The sequence below is a fragment of the Cetorhinus maximus genome, chromosome 25, assembly GCF_964194155.1.
Source record: "Cetorhinus maximus chromosome 25, sCetMax3.hap1.1, whole genome shotgun sequence".
Taxonomy (NCBI): domain Eukaryota; kingdom Metazoa; phylum Chordata; class Chondrichthyes; order Lamniformes; family Cetorhinidae; genus Cetorhinus; species Cetorhinus maximus.
This window is the reverse complement of record NC_135903.1, coordinates 2,797,007-2,821,234: the sequence shown is the minus strand read 5'-3', so window position 1 is coordinate 2,821,234 and position 24,228 is coordinate 2,797,007. Positions and strand designations below refer to the sequence as shown.

At 46.1% G+C, this 24,228-nt stretch overlaps 2 protein-coding genes across 3 annotated transcripts in view; both read left to right on the top strand.

The window, feature by feature from the left end:
• The window catches only part of LOC144667688 (uncharacterized), a 106,751-nt gene extending 97,173 nt beyond the window's left edge, over positions 1–9,578 (top strand). Inside the window, exons 25-28 of the mRNA XM_078529141.1 lie at positions 661–699; positions 6,368–6,565; positions 7,531–7,646; positions 9,137–9,578. Of these exons, the coding sequence (XP_078385267.1) occupies positions 661–699; positions 6,368–6,565; positions 7,531–7,646; positions 9,137–9,353 (570 nt within the window). The 3' untranslated portion in view covers positions 9,354–9,578. The remainder of the gene's footprint in view (positions 1–660; positions 700–6,367; positions 6,566–7,530; positions 7,647–9,136) is intronic.
• A 7,489-nt stretch (positions 9,579–17,067) lies between these two features.
• The window catches only part of LOC144667814 (ORM1-like protein 3), a 43,103-nt gene continuing 35,942 nt past the window's right edge, over positions 17,068–24,228 (top strand). The window contains exon 1 of one of the 2 annotated variants that reach the window (XM_078529288.1): positions 17,068–17,198. The gene's annotated coding sequence lies outside the window, so the exon portion shown is untranslated. The remainder of the gene's footprint in view (positions 17,199–24,228) is intronic. The other variant, XM_078529289.1, reaches the window with a different exon arrangement.

Genomic DNA, 24,228 nt, shown 5'->3' with positions numbered 1-24,228 from the left:
AAGGTAAGATAGCAGAATGTATTAATAACTGAACAAGGGTCAGCACACTGAAAGCAAAACATCAACTCATCTAAGCAAAATATTAACTCTGTTTCTCTCTCCACAGATGCTGCTGAGTTTTTCCAGCATTTTCTGTTTTTATTTCAGATTTCCAGCATCCACAGTATTTTGCTTTTATTTTAGTGGTACCCCGGCTGCATTTTCTATTTAATTTTTTAAAAGTTGGTGAGATGGTGCCTTCGTGCTGAAGCACCCTCTAAATTACTTCCCCTTTACTGCCGTCTGCTTCTCCTCTCGAGCTGGAAGGCCTCTGATTGCCTGTCCAGCTTCCAGAGCCTTTCCGCCACCCACAATTGGACAGGGAACCTGTGTCCATGTCTGTTAAGGGGGCACGCCAGTCACAATCCCAAAGAGTGACTGCTTCCCCGGGGGCTTAGATTAGGGACCCTGAAACACACCCAGCTCCTGGCTCCCATCCCCAAAGTGAAAAATTAGCTCGATGTGTATTTTTCCCTTTACTGGTTCTGCTTTACATGGTCTCAAAAAAGATGTGATTGTTCTTGAAATCTTTCAATTAGAATGCTGGGTCGGTGTAGAGCAGGAAATACCTGGTTCCTCATTTTCAACATGGGTGATACTGTTTTCTTTTCCTGTAACCAGGTTAAAGTGACTGATGTCTCCCCGAATCAAGGAGCAGCGGTGAGTCATTGGTTCTTTCAACTGGGTTATTTCAGGTGTTAAAACCTAGTGTGCAACTTTAACTAAAAATCAGCACTAATGGATATTGTGAATAAATCTTCTGAGTATTGATCAGTTCATATCCCATTACCCACTTGATTACATTCACTCTGATTATTCACCCTAATTTGTGTTGCTCCCAAACTGATATCTTTCCCAATTTTAAAGTTCCGCTAATTGAAACAAATGAAGTTATTCTTCAATTGCTTGCTACAGCTCTATTGACAGCATTTCATACCAAATGGATTGTTAACTCATTCCCCTTCCCTGGTAATCCTGCTGGGTCACTCACCCTCTCACTGGCTGATTACGTTAATATATTTATACCATCAGATGTATTGAAAGGTGGATCATTTATATTTTTTGAGGAAGGGAGGGAAGTTGGAGAGCTCAGAAATTTTGTAACAGCAACATTGTAGTGTTGCAATGGCATTTTAGTGACCTGACAACATCTTTGCAACTCAAGAATGCCAAAATGTTGCTTGTCGATGAGCACGTTTTCAAAGAGGATCAGTTCCCGGAGTATTAGGGTAGCACAAATGTTGTGTTCCTCTGAATTCAATGGAAGACGTTATTTTGAAGAAGTGATTACCTTGTCTAAAATGTTCCCTCTCACATCTCTGACTGAGAAAGATCAGCAAACTGCCATTTTTCAGAGTAAGCCTCGTGTGTCCGGAGCATTATAGCTGAGTTGGGTCCCGTCCTCATCTGACATTCATGTGTAGTGAGTGTTGAAATGTAATTGAACCAAGTTGGGGGGCATCACAATGAGCCTGATGTTGTCCTCACTTTAATTTTGCATACAGGCACTTAGGCTAGCATTCAGGGGAAGGAACTGTCATGTCATGTTGCTCTGTGTTTGATTATGTGAGTCTGTTTCCTATTGATGCTCACTGTGGTTAAGCCTGGGTGTGGACTCAGGGAAAAGTAAACAAAGCTGTAGAAAGTGCTGGAAGCCAGAGCTGAAGCATGGAGTAGACATTTTAAAGCACTGTGACTAAAACCTGTTATACACATAGGAACTAGTGTCATCTCTGCATGGTTCTGAGATTTATAAAATATACAACAGGAACCCTTGTTGATTTTGCCTTTTCTAGTCCATGTGTATTCAGGCCAATTGTGCTTGGTGCCACTGCAATCAGTTCAGCACAAACCAGGGCACTGAAACTGTGTCCTTCAGATTTGTATTGCTCTGTTATAAATTACCTTTACCAGCTGATCTAAGTGTTGGGTGACTTTTTATTTTTTAAGCATCAGCAGATCTCCCATGGCTTTTCTCACATTCATCTGGATGAGGACAGCAGGAGGAGTATATGATATAATGGATAATGCAGAGTCCTGCTGTTAAATTATAGTTTGGTTTAACCTTTCCTATCCTTTAAAGGCCACAAAGTCGAATTGCTGTAAATATCAACATGCAAAGGCCAATTAGAAGTGAATAACTGGTAACGAGGGAAATTTGAAGATTAAAGCAAAAAGCAAAATACTGCGGATGCCGGAAATCTGAAATAAAAACAGAAAATGCTGGAAAAGCTCAGCAGGTCTGGTAGCATCTGTGGAGAGAGAAACAGAGTTAACGTTTCGAGTCCTTTGGGACTCCACAGATGCTGCCAGACCTTCTGAGTTTTTACAGCATTTTATGTTTTGTATTTGAAATTTGGAGATTAGTGGGTGCTTATAAATTCCTGGCTCAAAGGTCAAAAGAAATGAGCTAGAAAGGACAGTCTTTCTTTTTTTACAATCTACTTTGAGATTTTGAACTGTGACTGACTTCATATACAAGACGCATAGTAATGAGTCATGATAGTGCTGAAATCATAACCCACAATTACAATTAATGTTGAAATAAGGTAGAGACCCCACTGACCATATAAAAGTTGTTAAAACAAATAAAGGTCACAAGCCATTATTCCTTTAAAGAAGCTTTTACATAATGGAACAAGGCGTAATGTCTGTGTCTAACAAGCCTAAGTTCGCTTTTGGAGGTAAATGGGCAAGAATAATTATTTTCACATGTGAGGGACTTACTGGTGTCACTGTGGTGTGTTCAGTCAATCAATATAAAATAAATTAGTATGGTTAAATTAACCTTGAAAACAACCTGTTGCTATGTGCCCAGTCTCGTAAGGCAAGTGCCTATAGCACTCTTTTCTCTTAACTGGCTCAATGAGCCAACTCTAACTGCATCTGACATAAAAGATGAACAGAATGCACTGAGTCCGAAATAATGGATGTGTATTAATAAAATTCAGAGTGGAACGTGTTTAACCAGAGTACAATGACCAATTTCAACAAAAATATTGGTTCCCATTACCATTGACTTCATAATTAAATACACTGTTGCAATAGGGTTGACAACTCTGTTTGGACATATCATCACATTGTAAATGGTATGTTAATTATATGGTTAAGATATGCAGGTGAAGGGCATCGTTTAACTTTGTGCCTAGAGCACTTAAAAAGAGAGACTGCTGGGACACGGGTTAGTTTGTAGAAAGCAGACATATGTAATGCTGCATTCTGTAAATAAACCTATTGTCAAGTAAAGTATTAGTGTCTAGTTTCATATTTCATCAACTGGCTTGGGATTGAGTTAATGCACATGACAACCTCCTCACTGCCACTAGTCTGACGGTATTGATGGAGAGAGAAACAGAGTTAATGTTTTGAACTGTGTTTCTCTCACCACAGATGCTGCCAGACTTGTTGAGTATTTCCAACACTTTCTGTTTTTATTTCAGATTTCCAGCATCCACAGTATTTTTCTTTTATCTCACCATTACTCTCCTGGAGATGATGCTTTATCTCCTGGAGACTCCATGACAACCCTCTGTCATGTACGGCATTTCCAAGAAAGGCAACACTCTTAATTCCTATTCTATGCTGAGCTCACTGACCTCAGGTGAAATAACAGGAGCAGCACCATAGCTGACCTCAGCACCGCTGGACTATTGAGGAGGGGGAAAAAAATCCTCCGGGGTTTCCTGTACTTAATTGCTAACCATGGCTGGTTGCTGGAAAGTGTGGGGCAAGGAGGGCAGGTGAGGACATAATTGAGTTTGGCCAAGAGACCCCCAATGCAGTTTTGTTTTTAGTGATTCTTGGGGTGTGAGTGTCACTGCCATTCACTACCCATCCCTAATTGCCCTTACTCACTGCCGCTCAGTTTGGGTTCTACCACGGTCACTGAGCTCCTGAGCTCATTACAGCCTTGTTTCAAACATGGACAAAAAAGCTGAACTCCAGACGTGAGGTGAGAGTAACTGCCCTTGACATCAAAGCAGCATTTGACTGAATGTGACATCAAGCAGCCCTAGCAAAACTGAAGTCAATGGAAATCAGGGGGACAACTCTCCGCTGGCTGGAGTCATACCTAGCACAAAGGAAGATGGTTGTGGTTGTTGGAGGTCAATCATCTAGGTTTTTACTGCAGGAGTTCCTCAGGGTAGTGTCCTCGGCCCAACCATCTTCAGCTGCTTTAACAATGACCTTCCTTCCATCATAAGATCAGAAGTGGGGATGTTCGCTGATGATTGCACAATGTTCAGCACCATTCACGACCCCTCAGATACTGAAGCAGTCCATGTCCAAATGCAGCAAGACCTGGACAATATCCAGGCTTGGGCTGACATGTAGCAAATAACAATCGTGCCACACAAGTGCCAGACAATGACAATCTCCAACGAGAGAAAATCTAACCATCGCCCATTGACATTCAATGGCATTACCAATGCTAAATATCCCATTATCAACATCATCGACATCCAATGGGATTACCATTGACCAGAAACTGAACTGGACTAGCTATATAAATTGACTACAAGAGCAGGTCAGAGGCTAGGAATCCTGCGCCGAGTAACTCACCTCCTGACTCCCCAAAGCCTGTCCACCATCTACAAGGCACAAGTCAGGAGTGTGATGGAATACTCCCCTTTGCCTGGATGAGTGCAGCTCCAACAACTCTCAAGAAGCTTGACTCCATCCAGGTCAAAGCAACCCACTTGATTGGCACCCCATCCACAAACACTCACTCCCTCCACCACCGATGCACAGTGGCAGCAGTGTGTACCATCTACAAGATGCAGTGCAGCAATTCACCAAGGCTCCTTTGACAGCACCTTCCAAACCCATGACCACTACCATGTAGAAGGACAAGGGCAGCAGATAGATGGGAACACTACCGCCTGGAAGTTCCCACTCCAAGCCACTCACCATCCTGACTTGGAAATATATTGCCGTTCCTTCACTGTCGCTGGGTCAAAATCCTGGAACTCCCTCCCTAACAGCACTGTGGGTGTACCTACACCACATGGACTGCAGCGGTTCAAGAAGGCAGCTCATCACCACCTTCTCAAGGGCAATTAAGAATGGCCAATAATCGCTGGCCTAGCCAGCGAAGCCCACATCCCATGAATGAGTTGGAAAGCTGGTGATGAGCCACCTTGTTGAATTGCTGCAGTCCCTGTGGTATAGCTGCACCCACAGTGCATTTCTGTAGCGGTTTGATGCTACTGGATAGCTTGTTAGGCAGTTAAGCATTGAACACAGCGCTATGGGCCTGGAGTCACATGTAGGCCAGACCGCTGAAGGATGGCAGATTTCTTCCCCTGATGGGCATCAGTGAACCAAATGGGTTCTTAACACTGGTAAAATCTGGTAGTTTTCTGATCATTATTCATAAGGCTAGCATTTTAATTCCAGATTTATTAATTAATTGAATTTTAATTCCCCCACATGCTATGGTAGAATTTGAACTCGTGTCTCTGGAGCATTAATCCAAGCCTCTGGATTACTAGTCCTGTAACATTACCACTAAACTACCATCCCCTTGAATAGCTTGCTGAAACTCGCTGTCTAGGCGTAAATGTGGTGAATTGTCACTTGAGCAAAAGGCTAGAGAATGAAAATATTCCACAGGATGAGTCAACATCAAGAGATGAGGAAACTTTGCTTTTACTCATGAATTGTTGTGATCTGGAATCTGTTACCTGAAAGGGTGGTGGAAGCAGATGCAATCTTAACTTGCAGGAGAATTTTATCTCTGCTTTAAAACAAAACATTTAGCAGAGCTTTGCAGAATGTGCAGGGCAGTAGGACGAATGGAGCCAGCGCGTGCACAATGGGCGAAGGGGGTCATCTTCAGTGCTGTTTCAGTCTATAAATATTATCTTTTGTTTTTTTAAAGACCTTCTTAATAACCCAATCTAACTTTAGTGAAAATAAAGTCAATAATGAAAGGAGAGTGATGAGACTTGTAAGAAACCCTCTCTATCTCTGTAATCTTCTCCAACCCCACAACCCTCTGAGATTTCTGCATTCATCTAATTCTGCCCTGTTGAACATGCCCAACTTTTATTGCTCCACTGTTGCGGAGGCCCTTAGCTTTGGAATTCCCTCTTTGAACCTCTCTGCCTCTCCGTCCCTCTCTTTTCCTTTGAGATGATCCTTAAGCCCAACTCCTTTGACCAACCTTTTGGCCATCTGCCCTAATGTTGTCTTATGTGGCTGGGTGCTTTATAACCCTCCTGTAAAGCATCTTGGAATGCTTTATTATGTTAAGGGTGCTATATAAATGCAAGTTGTACTTACTCAGTTGGATCTATTTGTGATTTATCTCTGCTTCCTGCAGCTTCACCTGGTGGCTCTGAATGCTCCCCTCACAGGAGAAATGGCTGGGATCCGTGGTGCTGATCTACAGTGTTTCCTGCAGGCTCAGGAAGCTGGTCTGCAGGGAACTTTCCGAGCCTTCCTCACCTCAAGTAACCAGGACTTGATTTCCATTGTGAAGAGATCCGATAGGACATCTGTGCCAATTGTTAATCTCAAGGCAAGTATGGGTCATGTCAGAAAACTGTGGAAAAACTTGACTGATGTGTCTGGTACAGCAATACCTTCAGGAAACTGTCCCCCAAGACATAGGGTATAAATGTTAGACACAAACTGTATCTGCTGTACAATAGGAGTGAATAACAGCATGCTTAGATCAGAATCAGGCTACTGTGTCTACTGGATGCTTCTGAAGCTCAAAGTACAGTAGTAAGAAACCAATAGCAGGTTCACTGGGTATGTGTACAGTTTGGTGTAAGACCGAGTCATCCCGATCAAGAAGTTCTCAAGCAGCCCGTTTGATTGGCACCCCATTCATCACCTTAAACATTCGTTCCCCTCACACTGGTGTGCAGGGTAACCATCTCCAAGATGCACTGCAGCAACTCACCAATCCTCCGATAGCACCTTCCAGACTCTCAGCCTCAACCAGCTGGAAGGACAAGGGCAGCAGTCGCATGGGAACATCACCACCTGCAAGTTCTCTTCCAAGCCACCCACCATCCTGACTTGGAACTATGTTACTGTTCCTTGTTGCGGGGTCAAAATCCTGGAACACCCTCTCCAACAACATTGTGGGTGTACCTACACCACCTGGACTGCAGCAGTTCAAGAAGGTGACTCACCACCACCTTCTCAAGGGCAATCAGGGGTGGGCAATAAATGCTGGCCTGGCTGGTGATATCACATCTCATGAACAATTAAAAAGGAAGCACATTGCAACCCCATGGACTGATTTAATGGCAGTGGAATACAATAGTTTAATAGTTAAGGTATTGAGCTACTGAATTCCACCACAGAATTTATTTCTTTTTAGTTTTTGAATCCTTCTTTCCCCAAGTGTGTCTCTCCCTAAGTTGTTTATTTATCCTTTCTTACTCTCTCGCTTAAGGGGTTAATCTACTCCACTATTTTTTAGCCTAAAACTGTTGTAAAGCCATATTATTAATCTGCCCTTTCTTACAGGATGAAATGCTCTTTTATAACTGGGATACTCTCTTCAGTGGTTCTGGCGGACATTTTAACCCCAAAGTGCCTATTTATTCATTCAAAGGTCAAAATGTGCTGACTGATTCCACGTGGTGAGTATGGAAAATTTCCAAACATGACCATCAGCCTTGCAGCAATTTGAGGCCATTGCCAGGTTGTATTCCTGTCTCGTGTGCACGGTGGAAAATTGCAGCTGGGTGTGCGGGGACATGGGAGGGAAGAGTGCATAATGCTGTAACACTCCTGTTAAATGATGCACTAGTAGGGGCAACAGGATAAGCTGTAGTGTAGCAGTCAGGTGCTGGAATCAGTCACCATGAGATCAGTGCAATTTTGCCAAAAAATATTTGTCGACAGTAAACTTGCTCCAGGTAAAAATGTAATTTTGTTTTCAATCCCTCATTTAAAGCATTTTGTAAAAAAAAACTCTTTTTGGACCCTTTTCCACACTGCCTTCTGTTAATTCCAATAATTGAATGTTGAGGAAGAATGAGTCTGAAGCTCGCCTGTAAAACAGGTTTATTTCCAAGACAACAAAGTAAAGACACAGACTCTCCCAGTTCCTCCCAGACACTGAGAGTGAACTAGTTTATATTCTTGCAATGATTCCCTATTCCTTCCCCAACTGGGGACAGCTGTGCCTAGCTACCAATTTAAAGTGTACATTCTGTTGCAGCACAAATTCAACCATGAACACCTTCCACAGGGAAAAGGATTGGTGAGGAACCAGCTCCCTGCCCTTTGAGATCAACTCTTCAGCATGGAAGAGTGGCTTTCAGATTAGGAGGGGACTTGTCATGTAATTTCCCCAACACGAATCACTAAGCAAATTGTATTTCATTTGGATTTAGCTATTTAAGTTTGAGAGACCCTGCGGCAAAAATAATAGAACTTGACATGGATTTAACCATCAGATATCTTCTAGATAATGTGATTATTGCCAGATCATAGCACAGAATCTCACAGTGCAGAAGAGGCCCTTCGGCCCTTCGAGTCTGCACCGACACATGAGAAACACTGGACTCAGTGGTAGGCTCATAATAAAGAAGAAAGACTTGCATTCATATAGCACTTTTCATGACTCCTGGAATTCTGAAAGCACTTTACAGCCAATTAAGTACTTTTAGAAGCGTAGTTGCTGTTGTAATGTAGGAAACTTGGCAGCCAATTTGCACACAGCAAGCTCCCACAAACAGCAATGTGATGACAACCAGATAACCTGCTTTTTTGTGATGTTGATTGAGGGATAAATATTAACCAGGACACCTGCTGCTCTTCTTCAAAACAGGATCTTTTACATCTTGAGCAGGCAGGTGGGACCTCGGTTTAACATCTATCTGAAAAAGAGCATCTGTGACAGTGCAACACTCCCTCAGTACTGCACTGGGAGTATTGGCCTTGATTTTTGTCTTCAAGCCGTGGAGTGGGACTTGAACCCTAACTTCAGAGGCAAAAGTGCTACCTACTGAGCCACAGCTAAGCTTAGAAGTTCATAGATTATGGCAGTTGACAGTATAGATCCACAAAATGGCTGCAATCAAACTGTAAAATGACAATTAACCAATTTTATTTACATTACTAGGCCTCGTAAATTAGTCTGGCATGGATCAAGCTCCCGAGGGGCTCGAGTTTCAGACGGTTATTGTAATGAATGGAGGAGGGGGCATCGTGCAAAAGGACTCGCGACATCACTCATGAATGGAAAGCTCCTGGAGCAACACTCGTATGGCTGCACCAATTCCTTTATTGTGCTTTGCATTGAAAACAGTGTAATACACCAGCATGGCAGGAAGAAGTAATTGCTAATGTCTATTGTGTATTTTATGCATTTACATAAGGTCAAGTGACAAAATTCCCATTTTTGCACTATCGTGAGAAATAATTATTTTGGGAGTATTTCTGTATCCAGCATTCTTAGGTCTGTACCCTTAGTTCTTTGTAACATTTCCCAGTAATATATGTATTGCCTCTGTTGCTGTTTCCCACGTGAAGTGCTCTAATTGAATAAAAAGCCATGAAAATAACACTCTTGCAGATAGAATTCTTATTGCCTTTTCTCATTTTTCTATCAATGTATTTAAAGAGAAGAGATTGAAATGGTATGGTCATCTGTGAGTGAGGATGTGCAGTGAGACAAGTGATGGAGATTGGACTGCCAGGAAGCAGGAGAACTAAAGGCCTAAGACCAGATGAAAGATGTAGTGGCAATAGACTTAGATGCAGCAGGATTGGAAGATGAATCAGTGACTGACAGGAGGAAATGGAGGAGGGTGATCAGCCAGTATTGTAGTGACCGCCAAGTAAAATAGAAGAAGCTGAAAGACGAAGACATAAGCAAGTTCAATCTGAGAGTCCAGTTGGTTCTGATTAGTTCCTGGTACTTTCGGCTCTGGACCTCAGGTTTCATTTCAACCCATCACAGGGACACAAGAACAGTCTGATGGAATTAAAGCTTCCTCTCTTCTGTTTAAAGGCTTCCAAGTGAAATGAGTTTGGATAACCCAATTTCTAGCGATCATGAGCCACAATACATTATTGTCAGAAATTTAACACTAAATTGACAGTCACCCTCCAAGAAGCAAATGAATATGACTGATGTGAAGAAAGTAAGAATGCCACACTGGGTGGCATAGGGAATGCTCTTCTGAAGTGAGCAGAGAGCTTTATTCTGCTTTGAACTAAGCTCTTCCTAACTTCGTACTGACTGATGCTGGACTGGGTTGTAAAACTGGAAATGTCACACAGCTTCTGTAGGAAGTGTTTCATTCTGCAGAGTCTGCTGCCTTATGGTGCACCAAGAAACAATCCCATACGTTGCCTTACAGACTTACCCACGTCGAATGATACCCAGTTTAACTATGGCAAAATCCTACTGGTTGGCTGAAAAATTCTTTAAGTTAACAAATCTTTTCAGAGCAGATGTTAAATGCATTAAATTTCTGAAAACTTCTGAAGACTACAGAGAATTACTAAAACAAAACATGTACCTAATCCTTTGTGTGTCCAGAAAAGACATACGAACAAGACAGAACTGGCTAGAAATTTTTCCAGGTTTCACAGGTAAAGTCATGTACCTTCATGGCATTACTCAATGGATAACTGTCCAGTCTGTCTAGCTAAAGTAGACCATTAAGTGACATGAACGAGGTAACTAAGGATTGCTGTTATTGTTATCTTAGCTGTGTCACTGGCGCTTTTATTCCACAAATGTTAGCTGCCCACTCTGTTTATAATACATGTTGAAGTGAAGCTAATTTCTGCTTTCATTAGTGACGTTAATGCACTCTGCAATGGTAGCATGGTGCTGTAGCTTGCTGTATCTATGCAGTCCCTTGGGATTCTCTGAAATGTTGGCTTGTGGATGCTGTACACCTAAGAAGCTCTGAAGAAAGCAAAAGAACAAATGGATAGATAAAGGAAATCCAATGAGAATGATAGAAATGAATGTAGACAATCAGACGTACATGTGAGGAAAGGTTCGGCGATGCGTTTAAGATCAACACAGGCAGATCTTGAAAGTAAACTAAGGATAAGAACCCAGAGCCAGAAAGAGACAGCTTTGTGGTGATAAAGGAGGAGGCACGATGTCTTAAAGCAATGTTAATAAAGTTGTCCATAATTTCATAGCTGGCCCATTTTAATCAAGACAAACTGACATTAAACACAGCTGAGGAAAGAGCAGTGGTGTGCCCAATTATCAGATTGGCACAATCAATTGAATCATTGGTTCTATTTGCCCTCCTCCTTACCAAAACCCAGACATGAATTCTACCCTTTCACCACATTAGGGATTGGGAACCAGGGCAATTTACAATTCTCCTGAAACACAGAGAAGGAACCAAACACGTGCTCAACAAACACTCACGCACACACCTCACCTCCAAATGAGGCAAAGTGTGGAAGAAGCTGAGTCCTTACAGTAAGAACACAAATACAATCCTCACTATCTGCAAATTATTTTAATGCTTTAAAGGAATGAGACAACATAGAAATGATTTTTATGAAGCAGTGAGGGGAAGAATGTTGCATGAATTGTAAGGTGTATTACAGAATGCCACAGTAGTCCTCAGATTAAAAGACACAATTCTATTTCTTCCTTGAGTGGTTGGTGTATCTTCACAAGACAATTAAGCTCGTTACAAAACCCCTCGCTTTTAGCCTCATGCAGTGTAATCAATATGCCGTCAGAATGATCTAAGGGTCATTTGCAGGCCTGAATATAAAGACTTCTGCTCTACTCTGGTCAGCTTTTTTGAATAAATGTACTTCAGAAAACCTCACTTCTACGCTAAAGCTTAAAAAAAATAAAAGTTTTGTGATGGTGGTTTCAGAATGGGGTACCAGTTAAAAAGACGGTAAGAGGAGAGTGATTGCTTTTGGCTGAAATAAACATTAGAGCAGTGAAAGGAAAAATAATTGAATTTAATTTTTATATTCATTTACGAGATGTGGGCGTCGCTGGCTAGGCCATCGCTAATTACCCTTGAGAAGGTGGTGATGAGCTGCCTTCTTGAACCGCTGCAGTCCATTTGGTGTAGGGACACCCACAGTGCTGTTAGGGAGGGAGTTCCAGGATTTTGATCCAGCGACAGTGAAGGAACGGCAATATATTTCCTAGTCAGGATGGTGAGTGGCTCGGAGGGGCACTTCTAGGTGGTGGAATTCCCAACTATCTGCTGCCCTTGTCTTTCTAGATGGTATTGGTCGTGAGTTTGGAAGGCGCTTCCAAAGGAGCTTTGGTGAGCTTCTGCAGTGCACCTTGTAGATGGTACACACTGCTGCTACTGTGCAGGCTGTTGTTTGACTAGTTTGTGAGACAGCTGTCCCAATTTTGGCACAAGCCTCCAGAGGTTAGGATGACTTTGCAGGGGTGACAGGGCTGGGTTTACCATTGGCATTTCCTGTGCCTAGGTCGATGCCGAGTGGTCCATCCAGTTTCACTCCTTTTTATTGACTTATTAGTGGTTTGATACCACTGAGTGGCTTATTAGGACATTTTAGACTTAACCACATTACTGCGGATCTGGAATCACATGTGGACCAGACCAGGTGAGGACAATCGGCAGATTTCCTCACTTAAAGGACATTAGTGAACCAGATGGGTTTTTATGACAATTGTTGATGGCTTCATGATCGTCATTAGATCTTTAATCCCAATTTTTTTTATTGAATTCAAATTCCACCATCTGACGTGATGATTATCCCTCCCAAGACCCTCAATCCCCTTGCCCATAATGTCCCTAATGCCCTAAGTGTGCTATTCTTCTATATTGTTTCAAATATTTACCATACTTTGAATAAACTAATTATTTTAAATTTTGCTTGTCTTTAATTTACATTTCTGAACATTGATCATAGTTTAGCTTACATTGAAACAATAGGGCTTCTCTCTCTCTCTCTCTCTCTCTTTGGGTACCATGCCCTGAGAGGGTGTTGGCGATCATGGACCTCCACATTCATTTTGCTGTAGAGGCGTGGATCATCTCTGCTGGTGGGACATTCTCTGTGCTCTTTAATACCTGATATATAACTGATTGAATTCTCCCTTAGTTATCATTGGCCCAGAACGGAGCACTTATAAGCTTCTCTATTCTTTCCTTGCAGCTCAGCCATTTACAATAACATACGACCTCCCTCCTCTTCTTGAAATGGAGCATTCAAGTTGATAGACTTTGCATTGCTACAATTATTGCTGCTCTATAATCAGCCAACACACATTCACTCGCTCATTGCCATCATAGCCGGAGTGGAGCCATTGCCATCGTTTTGCTTCTTCTCTGGCTTTCTTCTCAGTCCACATTTCAGTGTTATGCACCCATCCGATTTTTCTTCTTCTGTTTCTGTTCTTACCTTCAATTCTTGCCAGGAAATAGCTGTCAGGTCTTCATTTCCAATGCCTGTACTTGGCTAACTTTCTCTCTCTAACTGTACTTAGCAACCCTTTTGATTCCTGAATTTCTACTTTCGATCTAACCCACCTGTTTGCCTTTCTGCCCACCCAGCTGATTCTGAGCATCCTTCACCATCCCCACATTTCAGAAGCTACTTCCCATCCAGAAGAAATTCTTGGCCAACAACCTCCCCCATTAGCTTGACCTAGTGAAGTGTTTTATGAAATGTCCAGGCACAATTTGAGCTTTTCTTATTAGTAAAGTCTTATTAGTAGGGCTCGGATTCAGTCATATATGGAATATGACTATTGTAGGTTGAATGGTTCTGGTTCTACTTACCATTAGTGATGGCAACCTCATATTCTTTCCTGAAACTATTTCATTGTTATATTTCCTGAATTTATCACTGTCGGTGCCTTTACCAAGCCAGAATTTACCGCTTCTTATTCTGATACCCTTCATCGTTGATGCTTAGGATGAATGTGAATCGAAAATGAGCCAATTAGGCTGCACTAAGACCAAGTTGGTTTCCTTTTTTTCTCCCCTCCAGTTTTTGACCCCTCCTGAAAAGTGTTAATCCCTTTCTGGGGTATGGGTCCATGAGTACCAGATATCTGGCAGTACTGTGACCAAATGGTAATCATTATGTGATTTTTGGTAGACCCCATGGTTCAGATGTGGTGGTAGTTGGGGGGTGGTGGAGGGGGTCTGGCGGTGTAGGTGTCACAGTGCAGATCTATATCCAATGTCTTACACATGCATGTTCCAGCAGAGGTCACTGGGAAAGGAACTCTCACCAATTTCCAATTCCCTGATCCACTGGCATTGACGCAACAATTCAGATAATTGAGAGTTTCCGATTGACGTGTCTGATACAGGAATACACTAAAAATGAAATTATGGATAATACAAACATAAATTGAATTGAATCCTTCTTGGCTCCAAGGCCTTTATTGCAACATACAATAAAACATTGGTGTTAATTAGCTGTTCAGTATGCTGACATCTCTCTGAATACATTATTTATCCTGCGAAGGCTTGCAGGTAAACAGGAAAGTGGATAATTAGGGTGGGACTAAGATTCACTAAGGTGGAGATTCACTGTAGCTGGAAGTGACTTCAGCAAGTACACAGAGTAATTGCTTTTCAGCTTTAATATGATTGGGGAATAACTCACTGACTCCCCAAAGCCTGTCCACCATCTACAAGGGACAAGTCTGGAGTGTGATGGAATGCACTCCACTTGCCTGGGTGAGTGCAGCTCCAACACTCAAGAAGCTTGACACCATCCAGGACAAAGCAGCCACTTGATTGGCACCCCATCCATCATCTTAAGCGTTTACTCCCTCCACTATTGACACACAGTGGCACCATCTAAGATGCACTGCAGCAACTAGCCAAACCTTCTTGACAGCACCTTTCAAACCTGTGACCGCCCACCACCTGGAAGGACAAGGGCAGCAGACACATGAGAACACCACCGCCTACAAGTTCCCCTCCAAGACACTCACCATCCTGCCGTTTTCCTTCACTGTCAAGGGATTACAATCCTAGAGCTCCCTTCCTAACGGCACTGTGGGTGTTCCTACAACACATGGACTGCAGCGTTTTCAAGAAGGCGGCTCACCAATGCTTCCTCAAGGGCAGTTAGGCATCGGCAACAACTGCTGGCCTAACCAGCGACACCCACATCCCATGGAAAAATAATATTTAAAAATTAGACCTTTCTTTCCGTCAATGCTTCACTTCATCAACAACCAGTTAGATCCAGAATGGGGAAAGTCAGTCTGCACTGTGGCGTTTAGAAGTGAACAACAAAGCCCTGGGTGGAGTGTGCTTGTGTGAACATTCGGTGAAGATTACATTGCGTTAATAATCTTCCATACATGCAAGAAAAAGCTGAAAATCTGAAATGAAAACAAAATTGCTGGAAATTCACAGCAGCTTCATCAGTATCTGTAAGACGGGTTAGTATAAGGGGGGACTGTCTACTGGTAGCCATAAATGCAAATTGTTGAAGGTTTTATGCTCAAACCATTAGTTCATTATTTCTCTTTATATATTGGCAGATCTGCCATGTAATTCCAGCATTTTCTGTCTTTATTCCTGTTGGATGTACTGCTTTGTAAAGGTTTCGCAAAAATGAGCTGGAGCACGTTGAATGTCTGCTCGCTTTATAAACTTAAGAACAGGTGATTTAAATAAACCAAGATCCCTGTAAAATAAGAAACATTATTAAAATTAATATGAAGCAACTCAGAAAATGCTGCATGCAGCATCTGATATTTCCAGCCATGATAAACTGATATTCCATTTTCTGTAGCCAGTTGAGAAATACAATATAAAATTTCCAGAGGCTGGCTTTGGTGTAATGTTTCACCAAGGTGGCAAAATTTTTCAGATAGGACGATCAGCATCATAGAACGTAGCATGCCAATACAATTCTGGAGTCTACTTGCTGAAGATGTTTGCATATAATAATATTTTTAAAAATCAGGAGTGACATCACTTGCAAGAACCTGGAAACTTGTGGAGATGGGTTTATTTTAAAGAGCAACAGGCATCAAAATAGGTCCCTTTTTAAAACCGGACAGTGATTCGCTTTTGCAATGACTGATGATTTACACAGCTCTGCAAAAATCAAAAACCATCAACATGAAGGAAATAAAAGTAAAATACTGTGGATACGGGAAATCAAATAAAAACAGAAAATGCTGGAAAAACTCAATAGTTCAGCAAAACTTCTGATGAAGAGTCATATGGACTTGAAACGTTAACTTTGTTTCCCTCTCCACAGACCTGCTGAGTGTTTCCAGCATTTTCTGATTTTATTTGACACGAAGGAAGTGTCAGGAGTGCCAGAGATGTTTAGAAAGAGTGAGGTGGTTTTCAAAACAGTGGAATAATGTTGCTCCCCTCTGCAAAACCATAGACTGGAGCATTCATAAATTAAAAGTGAAATACTGCAGATGCTGGAAATCTGAAATAAAAACAGAAAGTGCTGGAAATACTCAGCAAGTCAGGCAGCATCTATGGAGAGAGAAACAGTTAACTGTCCGAGTCCAATTTGACTCTTCTTGAAATAACAATGGAAAATGCTGGAAAAACTCAGCAGGCCTGACAGCATCTGTGGGGGGAGAGGGAGAGAGATTTAACGTTTCAAGTCTGTGTGACCTTTCTTCAGAGCTAAAGATAAGTAGAAATGTGATGAAATTTATACTGTTTAAGGTGGGGGGGGTGGGGGGAGCAGGTGAAGCTGGATAGAAGGTGGAGGCTAAGGAGAGATTGACAAAGATGTCATGGACAAAAAGTCAAAGGGAGTATTCATGGTAGTGGTAAGGGCTAAAGGAGGGGCTGATAGTGGCATAAAGGTAAGAAAGCAGAATGTGATAACAAAACCCTGTGAAAGAACAAAATGGAACAAGTAATAGATGGTCCTTTTGTGGGTGGGGGCATTGGTTGAGGAAAAAGGGATAAACTCTTCCTCTTTTCTTGAGAAACGTTAACTCTGCCCTGGCGACCTCCCACCGCCGAGGGGCAGTGTGAACTGGCTCCTGAGATGGCGTCATCGCGCGCTGACGTCACAGGGGGGGGCTGGGGGCGGGGCATCGCCGAGCTCGGGGAGGGAGAGTGAAGTTCAGCCGAGAACAAGTGGCGAAAGGCGGGGGGAGAGAGAGAGCGAAGGCGGTTAACAGGAGCTGGCGCCCGGCCTTCCAGCCTCCGGATTCAAAGACGTTTAAAGCCCATCTCCGGGTAAGAGACGGAGGGAACTCAGCGCCGCAGCTTCTCATTAAAGTAACAGGCCCGGAGGGTATGGGGGGGATGGATAGGGGCAGGGGAGGGGAGGGGGGGATGGATAGGGGCAGGGGAGGGGAGGGGAGGGGGGGGTGGATAGGGGCAGGGGAGGGGAGGGGAGGGGAGGGGGGGGTGGATAGGGGCAGGGGAGGGGAGGGGAGGGGAGGGGGGGGTGGATAGGGGGAGGGGAGGGGGGGGTGGATAGGGGGAGGGGAGGGGGGGGTGGATAGGGGGAGGGGAGGGGGGGGTGGATAGGGGGAGGGGGGGGTGGATAGGGGGAGGGGAGGGGGGGGTGGATAGGGGGAGGGGAGGGGGGGTGGATAGGGGGAGGGGAGGGGGGGGTGGATAGGGGGAGGGGGGGGTGGATAGGGGGAGGGGAGGGGGGTGGATAGGGGGAGGGGAGGGGGGGGTGGATAGGGGGAGGGGAGGGGGGGGTGGATAGGGGAGGGGAGGGGGGGGTGGATAGGGGGAGGGGAGGGGGGGGTGGATAGGGGCAGGGGAGGGGAGGGGGGGGTGGATAGGGGCAGGGGAGGGGAGGGGGGGGTGGATAGGGGCAGGGGAGGGGAGGGGGGGGTGGATAGGGGGAGGGGGGGGTGGATAGGGGGAGGGGGGGGTGGATAGGGGCAGGGGAGGGGAGGGGGGGGTGGATAGGGGGAGGGGGGGGTGGATAGGGGGAGGGGGGGGTGGATAGGGGCAGGGGAGGGGAGGGGAGGGGGGTGGGCAGGGGAGGGGAGGGGAGGGGGGTGGGCAGGGGAGGGGAGGGGAGGGGGGTGGGCAGGGGAGGGGAGGGGAGGGGGGTGGGCAGGGGAGGGGAGGGGGTGGATAGGGGAGGGGAGGGGAGGGGGGTGGATAGGGGCAGGGGCGGGGAGGGGAGGGGGGTGGATAGGGGCAGGGGCGGGGAGGGGGGGGTGGATAGGGGCAGGGGAGGGGAGGGGAGGGGGGGTGGATAGGGGCAGGGGAGGGGAGGGGAGGGGGGGTGGATAGGGGCAGGGGAGGGGAGGGGGGGTGGATAGGGGCAGGGGAGGGGAGGGGAGGGGGGTGGATAGGGGCAGGGGAGGGGAGGGGGGGTGGATAGGGGCAGGGGAGGGGAGGGGGGGTGGATAGGGGCAGGGGAGGGGGGGCAACAAGGGGGAGGGGGGGCAACAAGGGGGAGGGGGGGCAACAAGGGGGAGGGGGGCAACAAGGGGGAGGGGGGCAACAGGATGAATAGGGGCAGGGGGGGGATGAATAGGGGCAGGGGGTGGATGGATAGGGGCGGGGGGGGATGGATAGGGGCAGGGGCGGGGGGGGATGGATAGGGGCAGGGGCAGGGGGGGGATGGATAGGGGCAGGGGCAGGGGGGGGATGGATAGGGGCAGGGGCAGGGGGGGGGATGGATAGGGGCAGGGGCAGGGGGGGGGATGGATAGGGGCAGGGGGGGGATGGATAGGGGCAGGGGAGGGGGGGGATGGATAGGGGCAGGGGAGGGGGGGGGATGGATAGGGGCAGGGGAGGGGGGGGGATGGATAGGGGCAGGGGAGGGGGGGGATGGATAGGGGCAGGGGAGGGGGGGGATGGATAGGGGCAGGGGAGGGGGGGGATGGATAGGGGCAGGGGAGGGGGGGGATGGATAGGGGCAGGGGAGGGGGGGGATGGATAGGGGCAGGGGAGGGGGGGCAACAGGGGGGAGGGGGGGCAACAAGGGGGAGGGGGGGCAACAAGGGGGAGGGGGGCAACAGGATGAATAGGGCAGGGGAGGGGGCAACAGGATGGATAGGGGCAGGGGAGGGGGGCAACAGAGTGAATAGGGGCAGGGGAGGGGGGCAACAGGATGGATAGGGGCAGGGGAGGGGGCAACAGGGTGAATAAGGGCTGGGGAGGGGGCAACAGGGTGAATAAGGGGAGGGGAGGGTGAGCAGGGGCAGGGGAGGGGGGATGGAAAAGGGCAGGGGAGGGGGGCAACAGGGTGAATAGGGATGGGGAGGGGGGTAACAGGGTGAATAGGGCTGGGGGAGGGGGGCACAGGGTGAATAGGGGTGGGGGAGGGTGGCAATGGGGTGAATAAGGGGAGGGGAGGGTGAGCAGGGGCAGGGGAGGGGTGGATGGAAAGGGGCAGGGGAGGGGTGGATGGAAAGGGGCAGGGGAAGGGGGATGGAAAGGGGCAGGGGAGGGGGGATGGAAAGGGGCAGGGGAGGGGTGGATGGAAAGGGGCAGGGGAGGGGGGATGGAAAGGGGCAGGGGAGGGGGGATGGAAAGGGGCAGGGGAGGGGGGATGGAAAGGGGCAGGGGAGGGGGGATGGAAAGGGGCAGGGGAGGGGGGATGGAAAGGGGCAGGGGAGGGGGGCAACAGGGTGAATAGGAGTGGGGAGGAGGCAACAGGGTGAATAGGAGTTGGGAGGGGGCAACAGGGTGAATAGGGTCGGGGGAGGGGGGCAACGGGGTGAATAGGGTCGGGGGAGAGGGCAACGGGGTGAATGGGGCGGGGGAGGGGGCAACGGGGTGAATAGGGGCGGGGGAGGGGGCATCGGGGTGAATAGGGGCGGGGGAACGGGCAACGGGGTGAATAGGGGCGGGGGAGGGGACAACGGGGTGAATAGGGGCGGGGGAGGGGACAACGGGGTGAATAGGGGCGGGGGAGGGGACAACGGGGTGAATAGGGGCAGGGTGAAAAGGGGGAGGGGGAATGGTGAACAGGGGGAGGGGACAGGCTGAATAGAGGGAGGGGACAGGGGGAATGGGGACAGAATAGGGGTGGGGGAGGGGAATGGGGTTGGAATGGTGTGGGGGGGGGGAATGGGGTTGGAATGGTGGGGGTGGTAATGGGGGTAGAATGGGGGGGAGGGTGGGGAATGGGGATAGAATGGGGGGGAGGGTGGGGAATGGGGATAGAATGGGGGGGAGGGTGGGGAATGGGGATAGAATGGGGGGGAGGGTGGGGAATGGGGATAGAATAGGGGTTGGGGGAGGGGAATGGAGATAGAATGGGGTTGGGGGAGGGGAATGGGGATAGAATGGGGTTGGGGGGGGGAATGGGGTGGGGGAGGGGAATGGGGATAGAATGGGGTGGGGGAGGGGAATGGGGATAGAATGGGGGAGGGAGGGGAATGGGGATAGAATGGGGGGAGGGAGGGGAATGGGGATAGAATGGGGGGAGGGAGGGGAATGGGGATAGAATGGGGGGAGGGTGGGGAATGGGGATAGAATGGGGGAGGGGGATTGGAATGGGTGAGTGGACTGGGGAGACTGGAACTGGATCCTTGCAAGCTCACAACAGAGCTTTAACTAGAGAATGATCCTGGTTCAGGGAGACGGTGCTCAGTTGTAAATGGGGAGGTGAGAAGAAGCAACCCTGGCCGATGAGAAATGATATTGATGGTCAGAAAAGCTTCGTTCTTTTCTCTTTTTAAAGAAAATGTCAAAGGCCAGCCGGCTTTGCAGAAAGTATATTAGCAATGTGAGGGATAGTCATTACTGGAAAAACCATGAGATTATGTATAGTTTGTAACTTGCATTACCTTTGATAATATAGATAGCTACTCTATTGCTTTTCTTTTGAAATTATTTTTTGTGTGAAAGGGTGTTGCAAATTGTTTATCTCATTCAGGCCGGTCACTGCTTTGTTGCCACTGGAATTCCTCACTCGGGAAACTGGATTGCAGATAAATGATGAATTTTGGTTCCATCCCAAAGTAACGCCTTGCTGCCAGCAAAAACGAAAAGCATTGGGGTCTCCGTTGGGTGAATGAAAATGAAATGTTGCTTATGCTTGCCAAGTATTAGTAAAGCCTTTTATGTCCTGTTAAAGGGGAGGAGGCTCACATCTGCTGGTTGAATTGTTGAGAAATACTGTGGACAAGAAAAATATTGAGTGTTCTTGATGCTGAATTTTGAGAAATTGAATACTGTGGAAGAGAGGGATATTTATTATAGAATCACACGATGAAACAGCACTGGAAGGGGCCATTCGGCCCATCATTCCTATGTCAGCTGTTTGAAAGAGCTGCCCAATTAGTCCCACTTCCCTGTTCTTTTCTCAGTGTCGCAATTTTTCGCTTTTGAAAATTTGTCCCTTTTCGAAAGTCATTATTGAATCTGCTTCCACCACCTTTTCAAACAGTACATTCCAGATCATCATAGCTCACTGTGTATTTTTTCTCCTCTGGCTCTTCTATCAATTCAAAGCAGAATATTTTCAAGCAGACATATGGACTCTGAACTGTAGTTGCTTGCAGTTCTGAGATTGGCTTTTCACGCCTTGCACTAGGGTTTCTGAGGTTTCTATCTTGGGTGACAGTTCTTGTTTGGTTTGGAATGTTGTGGTGAGGTTTGATGAGTAATAGGGTTGCTGAACTGAACTCATAACTGAATCAATAGCGTTCTGTAGAGTAAACGTTTAGAAATTTAGAATACTGCCCCTACAACTTGAGAGGTTGAGAGAGAACCTCAGGATCACAGAACCTTTCTCACTAATATTTTGACTAGAGAACTGACAGTGTATATTTTCTCCCCCCTCCCCCCCACCACTTCCAAAGGTGCTGATTCACAATGGGCTATGTTTCCACTCGTTCTGTCTGACCTTGCATTCATGCGCCTTTCTTAATGTGTGACCAGATAGTGTTGACATTAGATTTGATTATGAAAAACATTGTGGCTAAACTAGATTCTTTCTGTCCAAGTTCACTTTGAAACAAGGCCCACAGGTTAGAGATCAGGAATTAGAACCTTAACAGGTTGTCCTAAGCCTGAGAGATTGTAGTGCTCCAACTGCTGCAAAGCCTCAGCGCAGACCCTGAATTTAACCTGCCAGAAATTTCGCTTATATGGATGTTGGGTCAGGGCAGGCTTAAGTTTGACTGTGATGCCTAAATGGTTGAATCGTCTGTTAACATAGACTATCTAGTCTCAGTAATAAAGAATGACTTGTGGAGGACGTCAGTCAGCTACTGGCAACTATAGAACTATATTTTACTTAGTCTGTTATCCATTGACATTGGTGTAATTGTCTCCCTTGACCTCAATTAGCACTCTCAAATCTCCTGTATTTTTAAATCTGCTTCTGAGAAGCTAGCTGTCTCTTTTCTCAACCTCCACTCTTTATTCAGTAATGTCCAGTGAACTGTGCAAATGTCAAATCCTGTTCCTGTTTCTGGGGGTTCTTATAGTACCTTTCTTGCACTCCTGAGTAGGATATGTTAAAAATAATTCTTGTGATGAGCAATGCCTCTGCCTCTTAGAACCTTTCTGTTGCAGTCTTGCTGACCCTGGTATGGTCCATTGTACTCTGATGTATCTGCCTTTGTTTCACCTTGTTTCACCTCTCACGCAAATTTGTAATTTCTCGAGAACATAAAATGTACCCTCCTTCCCTTTTTACTCTCTCCAACTTTAATGCCGGCCTGCACCATGGTCATTGACACTCGCGTAAAAAATCAAGGTTGACTTGAGAGTCAGGGCCATGAGCTTTCGGGTGACGGGGTGAGATTTTGACTGAGCATTTTAGGTGCTCCGGTTTGGGGTCAGGGAAAGCAGCGTAAAGAGCCTAATTTATTTAGCCTGCATATGGAAACATCCCAAAGTCCTTTGCAAGGAAAGAGGTGAAACTGAGGAAGAAGTAAGGGAATGGTATGGCCAAAAAGAAAGATTTCCCTCTCCAATAATCCCTGCATGAAAAAGGATCAGACATGCCATGGATGCTTGCTTTCATTGAGTAACTTGCTGATTGGCCTTATTCAGACTCTCATATGATGAATTGTGTGTAGCACCAGAGCGTATCAAAACATGTGAAACCATGCTCCAGAAGAGCATCTGCCTTAAGGAAAGGAGGCAGACAGGGTACCTGGGAGAACAGAAGGCGAGACCTTGTAGGCCCCATCTGCTCTTCAGGTCCTTAGTTTTTCTAGTTTTCTCTTTCCTGCCCGGAAAAGTCTGCTTTTGTTGCTTTTTCATCTGGCCTAACCTGAGGCCATGTCCAAACATCACTGTTGTGTATCGTAAACTTACAACACTGGCTGAAAACGCTGAAATGGACTGTCATTAAAAAGAGACTGGGTGTTGTTTTGTAGTGAGAATCTTGGGGAAAAAAGCATGCTCTAAAATTTGATTAACTTAGAATTTTACTGATGTACTTTTCTGTGAACTTGTCTGTTTGCCTACATTTCAGTGCCAAATCTATGTATCAAGGAAGCCATGCAGTGTGCAGTATTATACCCGAGCAATATTCAGCTTGGGTATATTTTTTTCGGCTGTATGTTCCATTTTTTTTAAAGAGGGCGGTGCTTTGGTCAGAGTTTTTGTGTTATCGTGCACCTAGTAAAGGAGTGTCGTGCAAGACAAGGTTGAAAAGACTAGGAGAGCTACTGAGATCAATCAAGAAGTGATATATGCTAGGATTTTCAAAACCTCTGCATTTTATGAAGGAGGAGAGATTGAAAGAAGAGTTCCACAGTTTTGAGAACCTGGGAATTTTTTTCAGCAAGTATGTCAGCAGAACTTTTTTTCCCTGAGGCTGGATTGTGCTTGTGTGGGCACTTTCTCACTGATAGTAAGATTGCACACTCAGCATATTTGCTATTAGTCTGGTCAGAATGTCTCATTTACTCCCAGCGATATGCTTCTATTTGCTTTGAATCAGTAAAGCACTGGCACAAAGGCTAGCAAGGGAATTGGGGGGGGCTAGGGGGTGGGGGGTGGGGGGGGGTTGGTTTGAGGTGGGCTGAAATAGTCTGAAAGCGAATGTATTGACAGTGCTGGGATTCAGAATCTATGGTGCATGACTATGCTATGTCTGACCCTGATGACTCACCACTGAGCCTGTCTGTCTTTGAACACTGTTCTAGTTGCTGAACTCGTTTTGAATGCTTTTGTGCCGACATGAAGCTTCACAGTGATTGGAGCCACGTGTGCCTCTTCATGTTGACACTAGAATTCTACCAATACTGTCCTAGCTCGGGCATTGAATTTTGAAAAGGGGGCACTGCCAGGGAATTTACGGTTGTTGACGCGTTGAAGG